Source organism: Mangifera indica, unplaced genomic scaffold (genome assembly GCF_011075055.1).
Source record: "Mangifera indica cultivar Alphonso unplaced genomic scaffold, CATAS_Mindica_2.1 Un_0022, whole genome shotgun sequence".
NCBI classification, from domain to species: Eukaryota; Viridiplantae; Streptophyta; class Magnoliopsida; order Sapindales; family Anacardiaceae; genus Mangifera; species Mangifera indica.
In genome coordinates, this window is record NW_025401114.1 from 315,777 (window position 1) to 328,924 (window position 13,148).

Sequence of the window (13,148 nt, forward strand, 5' to 3'; positions counted from 1 at the left end):
TTGTCATTTCATAAAATCTGGACATTTTTACTTAAACCTGAATATTTTAGATAATTTCATTTAGACCTCCTAAATTTTGGCTATTTTTTATAATTTCCCTTTTTTAAATCTACTAAGCGTAACTTTGGGAATGTAACTAAACTTGAGTGGGAAATAGTCCTTTGGCCCCTAAATTTATTATATTTATTATCCTTCAAAGTTCATTTTTGTAACCCCATATTTAATTGAACTGCTTTAGTAAAGGTGAAATCCAGTACTGGATTATACTAAGAAAAAATAATAATCTGATTTTGTACCTTAGAAATACATATAAGTCTTTTATTCACCAAAATCGCTGCGTCAAATGTTGATTAAAATGGAGCAATAGTTTTGCCTAAACTGCTCACATTATTCACAAAAAACCCAATTAAATCTTGTTTACACGATGATCTCTTCTTGTCATGAACTTCTTTTATGGGTTTGCTCTTCTTCATCAAAAATACTTCTCGTGAAGGCGATAATTTCGCTTGATGCACTGCTGATAATTTGACTTTGTTATCACCACATCCTTTGACCTTAGCTTGTTTTGAGCCCAGTTGTTTCCGAGTTGTGGAATCTGCATTCGTCTTCCTTTTTTGAAGAAAGAGGAAGGAATCTTTGTGACCACCTTCACTGTTGCTTCTTCTGAGCAAACGAGGAAACTTAAACCACCCTCCAAACGACGACGTTGAACCCATGGAATTGCTTCTATTAGGCGATGCTGCAACCCTGTTTCTTTTCGGTGACCAAACACAGTAGATTTTCTCCGGTACTGCCTCCAGTTCATCCTCCTCCTTCGAAGACGACGGTGGTGGTGGTGGACCTTCTCTTCCTTCTTCAACCAACAGATTCTTCAACGAAACCTGCCGCTTCCTTGGACTGTAATCAAACCCGTCTTCTTCATTCAACAAAAGCGCACGATTAAACACCGGAAAAACCTGACGGATCTGCCCATCCACGAACATCTCACGCCCATCAGATCCCACCCTCCCATCAGAAACAAACTCGAAATCCTCAGCAAGACTACCGTTAAACTCATCGTTTTCCTGTCGTTCCACAACCTTGCCTGCAATGTCAACCAGATTACCAGAGGCGTAGCTGTTAAAGCTGGGACAAAACGACACAGTTGCAGAACAAACACTAGAGCTATTATTATTATTATCTCCTTGCATCTCTAGACACAAGTTATCTAAAAAGTTTGGAAATTTGGGTTTAGGTTTCAGCACAGAAATGGATTGTGAATATTTATTGAAGTTTTTAGTGAGCTAGCTGGTTTTAATTATACAAAGTAATCCGGTAAACAGTAAACCCTTTATACATCTATCCGAGGAAAAAGATGACACGATTTTAGCGTTTTCAAGATTTCTGAAAATATTTTCTAAAAGAAATCATTACTTGCATATTTTCAATGTTTTAATCCATCTTAAATCTTATTAATATTTCTATTTATTGCACTTGTATTTGAAAATATAAATTTAAAAATTCATTTACATTCTCATATTTAAAAAAAATAGAAAAGGGTTTTTTTTTTTTTTTTTATATAAATGAATATATTATCAAAGAAAAACAAGAAACTCTAAAAACGAGAGACTTAATAACACCCTAAACTCCTCTTTTATGGGAAAAGTATCGAAATTACACTTAGACTAATTTCAAGATTTACTAAAAAATTAAGTAATTAAAAGTTTTTTCTTTTAAAGACCTATCAGAATTGTTACTTTGATAAAGTTTAAGAAAAGAAACATCTATATAATAATATGTAACTTTATGACAAGAAGAGGATATCTAATCAAAATGTTTAAACTATACAAAAAAATTAACGATAAAATAGAACAAAAATTCAAAATTTTTAGTTCCATAATAATAAGAATGTCTTAAAAGAGTAATATTATGCGAACCTATTTTTAAGTATATATATGATATATCATTATATGATTGACTATAATTATATCATTAATTTAAAATTATTAAATTATTTGATAGTATATATTAAATATATACTAATTTATAATTTTATTAATTAGAAAATTCATTTTCTCATTTTTTAGTATTGTTTTCTAATTTGACTTTTGTACAAGTTGTAGTAAATATAATATAATTTATGTAAAATAAGAAGAAATGAAAATATTAAACGAAAATTATAATTATTATTCTAAAAGCCCTCTATTAAATAATAATTATTTAATAATTAAATTACAAGGCATGCAGGTGACCCATAAAAAATATGTCCTGAAGATTATGTGTAAGTTACACCAAAAAAGACAAAATTCTTAATAGTGGACTTTCTAGAATGAGTAATATTATAATGTGTATATAAATAATAATATTATTATTTTATTTTAAATTTTAAATTATATAATAATATATATAAATATATTTATTTATATACTCAAACTGATTATAAATAGTTTTATTATTTTGAAATGGAGTCTCCATCGCAACACAACGCATGACGTTGATACTTGGGCACAACACAAAGATAAACGTTTGTTTTCAGACAGCTAGCTTTTATTACGGGTCTCAATTTATTTAATAAGGATAAATAAATATAACAAACACTACATTACACTGAAGCGACAGCCCTAGTGGCATCTTGCGTAACACATTCCTTGACATATAAGAAATACAAAAAAGCTTCTAGAATACATTAAAATAATGAAAAATTATGTTAGTCAAGTGGGGGGACCTTCAGCCTTCAAATCTTTTGTAAACAATTTCAAAGGGAATCAGATCATATCATTTTCAACTCTTCAGAATTTCTCACTAATCTTAATTATTTGATTAATTAGCATTAATGTTAAATAATTCAGTTTTTGTTTAGTTTTATTGCAATTAATTTTGATAAATCTTATGTGTTTAAATCATATTTCAACTAGGACCGGCTCTTTTCGGACTCATCCAATCCAAGCTCGAATTGGTTCGATTCAAGTCTAACCCTATCTAAATCTTATCATCAAAAACCCAATAAACTCAGTAGTTTACACTTACATTGCCCTAACTCAAAATTTTCGATAAAGTATATATGTATTCAACAAAATTAATCATGGTATGCCCATAAAACTTGATTCACATGACTATACACTTGTCTAGGTTTTATTAAATTAAAAAAATGTTTGCCTATATTTGGAAATTTTCCTAATATGCTATTATCTAATTTCAACAACATTTGCCATTATCAAACAAAAACCAATAATTCAGGTGAAAACTAAGAGTTCGAGAGGCAAGAGAAAATACGGCAAAATTCTTCGAATCAAAATGCAATAACACAAATAAATTATACCTCCAAACAAATGAAAAACAGGGGGGATTACAATGCAAAACCTTTAAGATACTCAGGGTCGCGCTTAGCCTTTTCTTGAAACTTGTTAAACCAGCGATCCAAAATGTCCATAGGAACAATCAATTTGGAGCCATCAACGCCACAAAACGACTGCATAAAGTTAAACAATTTCTCCCCAACTTTCATAGCCAGGCGTTCAATCCTCTTCTCGGCCACCACATCCAATGATGGCAGTGAGGCTAAATGTTCAACAGAAACCCCAATTTTCCCTGATAGAGGGGTGGAATCTGGTGCAGTAAGCTGCATCTGTTCCCCAGGCTCTGGCCACGGCAGTGACAGCACAGCTGAGGGGAGAGCCAACGTAACAGCACCACAAAATACAAACGGTGATCCAGGTGACTGAATGTATACAGCTAAAGCTTTATCAGAGGGTAGAGTAAAGTTGTTTAAGAGGAATATACAGATTTCTTGGACTTAATCATATGCCTCGCCTGCACAAGTTAGATTTATACAATTAGGTACTGCTTAAAGAGTGGCAGGTGCAATTTAGGATGAAAATAGTTGAGTAATTTACCTACAAAAGTGTTCATGTCGAGTATCCAGTGGAACGTGTCAATTTGGGAGAAGGTAGAGACGTTCATAAGGAAGCTTCGGTTTGGGAAAACGACTCCAAACATTGCCGTTCTTTCAAGCAAGGAATGTCACAGGAGTGAGGAAGTGAATTAACAGTTGAACAAGAACAAAGAAGTCTGGTAGTGTTTAGAAGAGGCCTCTGGCTTTGTGGGATAACATTTGTGATTTATAACCAATACAATCCTAAATGATAATTAAGTTGAACTACGCTATCAATATACTGGCAGGAGCAGCTCCCAATGACAACAACCATTTCCGACCTTTGATAGGGAATATGTGATTATAAATTTGAGTACGAAAACTAAATAAAAAAATTGCCCAACTCTTGGATGAAAGACATGCAACATTAGCTCATATTTGACAGCAAAATTACAGTAGTTTTTTACATAATTGAATGTGCAAGATGATGTTAACAAAGAGAGGCATTTTCACCACCTCTATCCTGTGATTTTCAAACTTCGCATATGAGAACTGAAATTTAACTTCAGTGACACAACAATTTGCCCATGGATACACATTTATCAGCAATTAAGGTAAGACAAAAAACCTAATTTTTAATCTCTAACATATTTGAACCAATTTTATCAACTAATAGAAATTGAAGAACTAACCATGAAAGCTGACGTTTCGTCGGTGGCTCAACTTGACATCAAAGCCAAACTCTTCGTAGTAAAAGAAAACGAAGTCTCGAGCTAGTTCTTCTTCAGTTCACGTCATGACTGGTTCAACTACATAACAAAAATTTGTAGCTCAGCGGCTGGTGGCCGAAAATTCCAGGTCTTTCCACTGGTAACTTTTCAATCCAACCGGTGAAAAACATGAGGGACCTGAAGCCGCCCAATCTTCTGACATGTAATTAAAAACGTTACACAATGATTTTTTTCCACTCGAAATTTGATGAAAAGACGATTTTCCGCAATTTGAAAAGTTCCTATACATACAAATGCATACAAATAAAAAAACGATTAATAAAAATTATAAATAATTGGAGTGATTATTTATAATAAATTTTCTGATATTAAATTAGTTGGTAAGAAACTCAACTATTAGAAAAATTACATTAAAAATGTTAAGAGAGTACTACATTTTCTGGAACTATGCAAAACCTTCTATGGTATACATAATCAAATGATAAGACAATTACACATTCCTGCCCTGGAGGAGAAGGGGATCAGTAAATTGGTCAGACATTTTTTAGTTTTGTTTCATGAATTCTTCTGCATCAAACTTGCCTTCAAATGACGCATTTTGAATTCGATGCCGGCAGGCAACTCACTAGGATTTTTAATCTCTGAATCTGTAGATCGCTCCCATTGGATTATATCATGGATCATAGGATGAAACCATACCTGAAACGCCCTGTAGAAAAAATATGGTAGAAGAGTGCAGACGAGGACAACAAGGATGGTGAGCCAATAGAATGGACTAGGAGCGCATGCTTCCACAAGAACCATGTATGCTGTTGTCGAAATCTTTGTTGGGAGCCAACCACCGATCACTAAAAACAGATACCAGAATGCAATGCTTCCCCAGATGAAGAAGTGCTGGATCCAAGTGAAGTAGTTGATGGAGAGTGCCATTTGGGAATTCACAACCCACACTATACTAGTATACATTGTCACACCAAATACTTCATAATCAACCACTTTACCATCAATCCGAAAAGCTTGGTTAAAACTGGAGTTGGTGACCAAGAAGAAGATAATTATGGAACTAAGAATTCCATTAGACATCCATCCAAGAATGCGGAGCCAGTTGAACAGGATATTTTGTAATCCCTCTTGATACAACAAAGGACGCTGCCAAATAGATGCAGTTAGCACTTCTGGCCTCAGTGGCGCATAAAGGTATAAGGTTGGAACTTTGATATTGTAACAATATAGCAATATCATATTCACCTTAAAGTTCTAGGACCAATAGTTGAACATTAAATTGGGTGTTCACATAAAAATACTACTATAGCAAAGATACAGTCATATTAGATTCAGTATACCAACATATACGAGGGTTGGAAGGAACCCTCTGGAATGGCTTTGCAACATGGTCTATCCTAGAACCATGGAATACAGGTGATTTTGGAAATTATGTCAGGAGTGTTTCTAAGTATTCCCCTTTATGCTGCAAATAAATGTCCATTTTGTTTGGTCCTTTGTTGCACTATATTAATATCTTGTAGAGCAATAATAATTCTGTGATCCATATGATACTACAAATGCTCTTTCTGCTTTTTCCATGTATGTATGTATGCAAATATATATATTATGGTTTTCCTTATAATTTTCAAATTAAAAAGTAGTGTATACCTTGAGGCACAGTCTTGCTGAAACATCCTGATCAAAAACGCCAAGAGCAATAACAGGAAGTGAGGTGAAGAAGACATTGAAGAATGACATGTACCAATCATTGTACGCTGGCTGACCAGAAAATGAAGCATAGGACTCAAACCAAAATAGAGTGAACCCAAATGTGATGTTCTTATAGAAAAAATAACATATCTGCATCCACAAAAAATAATAATATTTAATAGACTGAACTCAGCAGAATCATTCTGTTGATTGTTGCCAAAAATTTCTGATTCAGTTTCTCATATACAAAATCAGAGAGCTTATCCAGTTTATCTTAAGAGAGCAACCAAAGATCATGAAAACACTTTTACCATCATTGCTATTCGTCTGTAACACCAATGGCCATGCACCAGCAACAGACGTTCCAAATAATGAAATTGAGCTATTGAAAAATCACTTGACATCACAGCCTGCACTCAATGATACAACCAAATCATCAGTAACCACATTATTACAATCATATATGTTGGGCTTGAAAAGATATTAAGAAGTATCCTAGGAGATGAAAGCAATGGTTAAAGATTACAATTAGACTGGAATTCGAGAGAGGAAGATGTAGACAGCATTTATTCTCAGTAATGATAGACAAAGTGAACATCCTTTTTCATCAAGGAGCAAAAGCTAAAGGTAGGGGAAAGTTCATTAAGTGAGGGAGAAGGAAAACAAGATGTGTCAATCTATCCAAAACATCCCTTTTCCAAAAAACCAAATTTTATCTGAGAGAGGAAAACCTATACAGCAGTTAAATCCTCAAAGTAGCCACAGAAATTTGATATTTTAAACAGTTTATCTGCTGAGCGCAAAAGCACAGGGGAAAGTTCAGTCCCAGAGGTAGAACCACATAGGGTGCATTGTCCTAACAAAACCAATCCCTCTGAAGAACATTAATCGTTTAAACTGCCAAGTGCTTGGATGATCAAGTAAAATCTTAATCAAGCAGGAAATGTTGTCATCTCCTGTCTATAGATTGCAACAAAACTGAAATTCAATCCTCACATAAAAGAGGAAACACTGTGAAAGTATATATTAAGTCGGTTCATTCAACTATTCTAATGAAATCGAAATCAAACGATTTTAAGAACTAATCAAGTAAGGATCAGTCAGATTGAGAAAAGGGAAGAATATCGGTGGTGAGCTAATTTGAAGTATGAATCTACTACTGTATCACCATAGAGGTCATTACAAAATGCTGGCCCCTAAGGCTAGGTCCTGGGAAAGCCGAGCTTGGTTAAGTTCATAACCCAACCTCTGCATAAGTGAGTTCCAAGATTGGTAAACTTTAAACTTAAGAGTTCATTCTATTTATTTTAATAATTCATAGAATTTTATCATAACTCTTTTCCACCCAAAATGTAAATAATATGAATTTTGTTCTTTCATATGTATATAAAATTTAAAACGATTTGATGCTTTGAGAGTGATTCATACTAGGAATTTATCATTCAAATAGATATCTAGGAGGCAGAAATTGTGCAAAAAGGCAAAGAAAAATTGTTAATACAGGTATAACAGAATTGATATCAGAAGCTCCACACAACAAAGAAAGATGGAATTTGATAGGATGAGGAAATAATGCAATTGAAATCATAATTAAAGATTATGATTGGTCGGGATCCTATCAGAATCACATCAAAAACAATGAATTTCAAGTCAAATAAAAAAAGCTGGTAGCCAAGGGTCTGCAAGGATGGAATAGAATTTTGACAATAAAACAGCATACAGCAACTCAAAACAGATAAAGAGATGTAGACGAGCATGCAACCGCACACATGCACACACAGAAATATTGACCTGCATTCCTTCAACACCGCTGATGCCAACTCCAATATCAGCCTCTTGAAGCATACCAACATCATTTGCCCCGTCACCCACTGCTAGTGTTGTTTTACCTGTTCTTTTCACCAGTCTTGTAACCTACAATTATCTAGAATTCTATCAGATTATTTTGATATCAGCAAAAGTTGACAACTCCTATCACTACCATATAAATTTAATTAACATCCAATCACGAGACATACAAGAGCTTTCTGTTTGGGTGAAGAGCGACAACATATAACAGAATGGCAGTTGAGTGCAAGCTCCAAGAACATTTTGCCAAGCTTCTCGTCGAGAGCAAAATCCAGTGACTTACCATCAATTACCAAACCAAACTCAACTGAACTTTTTTTATGCGAAGCAATTTGAGATCTTCCTTCTGTTATTTGCATTTGGACACTTTCAAGAGAAGCCTAAAAAAATACTCATTTTCAGATTCCTACCGATAGTATTGTTATGAAATTAATTTTAGAATTATGTACCTTAGCAATGGCCTCCTTCTCCCCTTGCTTCTCCAAAGCTTCTATCTCTGGTGTGTCTAGGGTGATCACAATAGTTTCCATTCCTTGTCTCAGTAGACCACAGGCATACCTGCAGAATATATGATACTTAATATTTGTAATACCTAAATTCCACAGTGAATAGGAAAAAAAAAAGGATGAATCAGCATCAAACATTTAGCATACCCAATATTTATTGCAGTTTCCATTTTATCACCAGTTAAGACCCATATATGTATTCCAGCATGTGAAAGCTTATCAATGCATTCTGGAACCTGCACAAAAGAAAGCAGTGAAAATTCAAATTAACTGATGAGTGCTCCTAAAACTGACAGAAGCTCTGTTTCCCACAGTAATTAGCATCTTCATGATATAGGTTAAGATGTCTTGTGCATTTTTAAGATTACAGAGATAAAAACTGGGTCAAAAGCAGGTTTTTAAAAGGAAGGAGTACTTAATGGGCCTTTCATTTGAATAATACCGTCTGCCAAAAACAACAATAGAGACCATACATCATGAACTTGATGAAAGAAATTCAAGTTTGATACAGACCCCCTTCTGTAGTTTGTCCTCAACAGCTGTAGCACCCAGAAGAATTAAATTCCTTTCAATTTTATCAGCAGCTGCAGCCAGCAAAGCACCTCGATCTGTAGTTAGAGAATTTTTGGCTTTTGAAAACTCCTCTTCCCATCTTCTATACTCCTCTTCCTCAAGTTCACGATATGCAATTACCAATGTTCGTAGACCAGCTTCAGCATATTTGTTGATGTGTACTCTGGTCTCAGCCTCAAAGAGCCGTCCATCTTTCGAGATCCTTTCAAACATCACACTACATGAACAGAAATAGTATAATATCAGTGCACCAATTTACAACTTCATAAATTCAAGGAGACAGTACCTATGCTTCAGGATTTTAACCTGTCTGCACCCTTAGAAAGCAGGAACAACCATTTCTCCGGACTCCTCACAATAACAGACATCCTCTTGCGAGAACTAGTGAACTCCAACACATGAAGAAGCTCATATACCCTGGAAAATAGAACAGAGTCACATAATATGTTGACTGAATTTCATGGATCAAAATATAAAAATCAAGAATAATATACATATTGATTAAATTGGAACTTGTGACACCTTATTACAGGTATTTTCATCCTGCAGCTTTCCTATAATGAAGCACAGGATAGTGCCGTAGTTCTCTCAGTTTGATAGCCAAACAAATGAGAAAAATAACAGGATATAATTGTTCCCCGAAAGGCATTCTTAAAAATCAAGAAAAGTGGCACTTCACATACAACATAAGTGTATCAACTAAAGCACTACCAATATTTCCATTTCTCCAATGAAAGATGTTTCCTTATTTAAAGTAATGCTAAATTTGACTATCTAAGGTAATGTCTCTTTGATTCTCCTTTTAAAAAAAAAAATCCTGAAGTCCTAAATTTTTCTCACATTTACTAACCTGCATTCCACTTTAGTCCTATCTTTCTTCTAAAAGTTTGTTTACCATATCAAATAGTCATACAAAAACAAAGTTTCTCTCAAGCAAAGCGAAACCTTGCTACCAGCTTTGAATGTCCTCTACCACAGATAATGAAAAAAATGTCAGCAAATGTATTGTACCACAATATAATGCAGATGCACTTGTCTGTAGCATCACATTTATTATGCATTTCAAGGAATAGGCGGGATGAGAAAAAGGCAAAGCTTAGTTCTCTAATAAATAAAACTTCAATTAAAAAAAAAAAAAAGAATACAAATTTCAGGTGCATATGTAAGCTCTCAGGGTTTGAAAAGAAAATTTGTCTTTGGCAGCTATTATGCAAAGCTTTTAGCATATGGATTAGGGTTTCAGAGCAGAAAGTAAACTATACTTAAACTGACTACTGCAGCTCAGTACTTGAATTCTTTCCTAAATGGTGGCAGGCAATCTAATATGTTTTCTGATTAAGGACAATATGAAACTACCCTAGAAACTCACCTTTTAACTACTTTACCACTCTCAGGATCTAACTCATGCAGTGAGATGCTTGCTTGTGTGCTTCCAAAGAATTCAAAGCCAAGCTCCCTTGCAGCTATGACAAAGGCTGCTTCATCTGGTGATTCAGCTTCATAACTAATTTCACCTGATTCTTTGTCTACGTCAGGTATTGCTGTATGGCAAATTGCTAACAGTCGACAAAACATCTGTATGACATCTGAATGTGGTTCATTCACCCACTGTCCGTTCATTATGCGTTCATCTGTGAAGTTGAATCCCTTAATCAATCTTCCTGAATCAATATTATTACTGCTTTGGTCTATATCAGTTATAGAATCATCAACTTCAAATGGCCTATCCTGTCTTCTCTTTGCCAGAGCCCTCTCTATTTCAGTCATACCACAGCCATAAGCAATGCCTGCAATTGAACATTTGACAAATTCCATGGAATTACATGTCAAAGTACCGGTTTTATCAGACATTATAGTATCAATCTGACCAAGTTCCTCATTTAAATTAGATGTTCGAGCATGTGCTGGCTTGTCAGCTTCCTCATAATACAAATGCTGATCTTGATTGATGAATATACTTTGTAAAACCTTAACAATCTCAATAGAGACATATAATGATATTGGTATCAAATATCCATACAACATAAGGCCTGTCAAGAAATGAAGAAAAGCAGCAAGTGTTGTTCTTCTTGAGTCATAAAACACAGTTGTTGCATCTGGTCTAAGATACCACTGTGTATACTTTCCATTAGAAATGCCTTTTCCAGTTTTAATTCCAAAAAACACAGACCCAGTGAATGATATCAAAATAAGAATACAAAAAAGGACATATACAATCTTATCCATTTTCCTCTCAATCTTGCTCCTTTTGGAAGGAGGATCTGTAGCATTCTGCATCACTTTTGTGTCATGTCCAGTGAAAACAACTACACCATAGATATAATCAGTGTTTTTCAGCTTGGAATCCCTCAAAAGAATCTGCTGTGGGGAAAGTGGAAATGATTTGCCATCATAGAACAATGTTCCAACAAAAGAATACAGATGTTCATTTGGGTCCTCACACTTGACAACTGCTGTAAACTTCTGAATCGATTTCTCATCACGTAAGGAGTATGTCACTTCCAAGGCACGCTTCAATTTCAAATTGGTCTCTCCATCAAGGTTTATCGTCTCAACATAACAGATTCCATCCTCATAGCTCGATGAAAGCAGTAGCAGATCAGCAGGAAAATATTCATCTTTATGAACCTTAACAATATCACCGACTCGGAGTTTATTCCATGTGATCTCAATAAAAGTATGACCTTTACCATACACTTTGACCTTTTGATTGTTGGCTTCTATATCCTGATGCCAATACATGATTTACAGTAAAAAAGAAATAGAATTAAAACAAGGGTATCAAAACAGGATAAGAAAAGAAGATGTTAAAAGGAACAAGATAAGCTTCCATGATGCTTTACCAAAGCATATATGAAGATTGCAAGAAATCTAAAGATGAAAAGAGCACGTGTAAAGAAAAATAAAAGCAAAATCCAAACAAGATCCTACTATACAAAGCAATTATGTGCATGGATGCTAAAAGGAAAAACAAAACCACCAGCCTGAAAGCGCCTATTGAGCTCCAAAGAAAAATATTGAAAAAAGGTTAAGAAAATTGAAAAATTACCTGTTTTCTTCGCCTCCAATCTTCCACACCTTCCTTGGCCATAGTTGCTCCAATCACGACTAAAAGAGGTGCCAGAATACTGCGTGCCGAATACGGTGCCAACGGACTAAACGAAACAAATGCCACGACTAGAAAATAGATATTTGCAACTCGCCTAAATTGCTCAAACAAAGACTTGGGAAGAAAATTCGTCGCAGTATACTTAGTAGTCGATACATAATTTCCCCTATAGCTGAGCTGACTAACTTCAGGGTTGTCAGGATCATTACAATGAACCACTCTCGAGTATCCGCTTTGCCCAATTTGAGCATGATCGTCAGTAGGTAAATTCTTACAACACGAAAACGAATAAAGCTCTCCACAATGCCTCTTTCTCCTCCCCTCTTCAGGCATTTTCACACTCTAAATCTATTTTGAGAAAATAACTTAAATACCCATCCACATTCATCAAATAAATAATTAAACAAATTACAAGTTCCACCACTGGCAACGCTCCGAAAACCTGTAATTCAGCTAACACAATTCATACGGCGCATATAGATTAGAAGAAAACGAAAAGACATTAACTATCACGAGGGTTTCTAAAAGGTTTCTGTCGGTTAGAACCAATGAAGAATAACGCATCACAGGAAGCTTCATTTAATCGTAAAAGATATAAACAAATGTACGTTCGAAGAAATCTTGAAACGCCTTTAGAGAATTCCTTACTTTGAGTTGAGGTAACGGAGAACTTTTCCTTTTTCTTCTCGTTTTGGAGCTGAAATTAAAGTTCGAAGTGCTGAGTAAGTTAGCTTTTGCCGCCTTTTATAGCAAAGTTTAATGCTAGATTCGAAACAGGTGATTATTCCCTCAAAGATAAACTCGCTGCCTATATCTCGTGTAGTAAGGGGGACCCA

The 13,148-nt window shown here is 34.8% G+C and overlaps 2 protein-coding genes across 4 annotated transcripts; both read right to left on the reverse strand.

Moving 5' to 3' along the window:
- Positions 1-293: 293 nt before the first annotated feature.
- Positions 294-4,838, reverse strand: LOC123206034. Of its 2 annotated transcripts, XM_044623125.1 has the most exons (4): positions 4,543-4,838; positions 3,873-3,982; positions 3,340-3,789; positions 294-1,084 (listed from the first exon to the last, which is right to left on the reverse strand). In XM_044623125.1, the coding sequence occupies exons 3-4, from the start codon at positions 3,602-3,604 to the stop codon at positions 351-353; spliced, it is 999 nt and encodes a 332-aa protein (XP_044479060.1). In that variant the 5' UTR covers positions 3,605-3,789; positions 3,873-3,982; positions 4,543-4,838; the 3' UTR covers positions 294-350. The 2 variants fall into 2 exon arrangements, with proteins under 2 accessions (XP_044479060.1, XP_044479059.1); XM_044623124.1 differs by lacking the exon at positions 4,543-4,838 and having other exon boundaries at positions 3,873-4,536.
- Positions 4,839-4,975: 137 nt separating this feature from the next.
- On the reverse strand, positions 4,976-13,054 carry LOC123206014 (probable phospholipid-transporting ATPase 8). Of its 2 annotated transcripts, XM_044623105.1 has the most exons (12): positions 12,961-13,054; positions 12,253-12,754; positions 10,573-11,930; positions 9,510-9,620; positions 9,144-9,420; positions 8,778-8,866; positions 8,574-8,682; positions 8,295-8,504; positions 8,068-8,190; positions 6,588-6,686; positions 6,235-6,426; positions 4,976-5,730 (listed from the first exon to the last, which is right to left on the reverse strand). In XM_044623105.1, exons 2-12 carry the CDS (start codon positions 12,643-12,645, stop codon positions 5,137-5,139), a joined length of 3,555 nt encoding a protein of 1,184 aa, XP_044479040.1. In that variant the 5' UTR covers positions 12,646-12,754; positions 12,961-13,054; the 3' UTR covers positions 4,976-5,136. The 2 variants fall into 2 exon arrangements, with proteins under 2 accessions (XP_044479040.1, XP_044479039.1); XM_044623104.1 differs by having other exon boundaries at positions 12,253-13,015.
- Between the last annotated feature and the right edge of the window lie 94 nt (positions 13,055-13,148).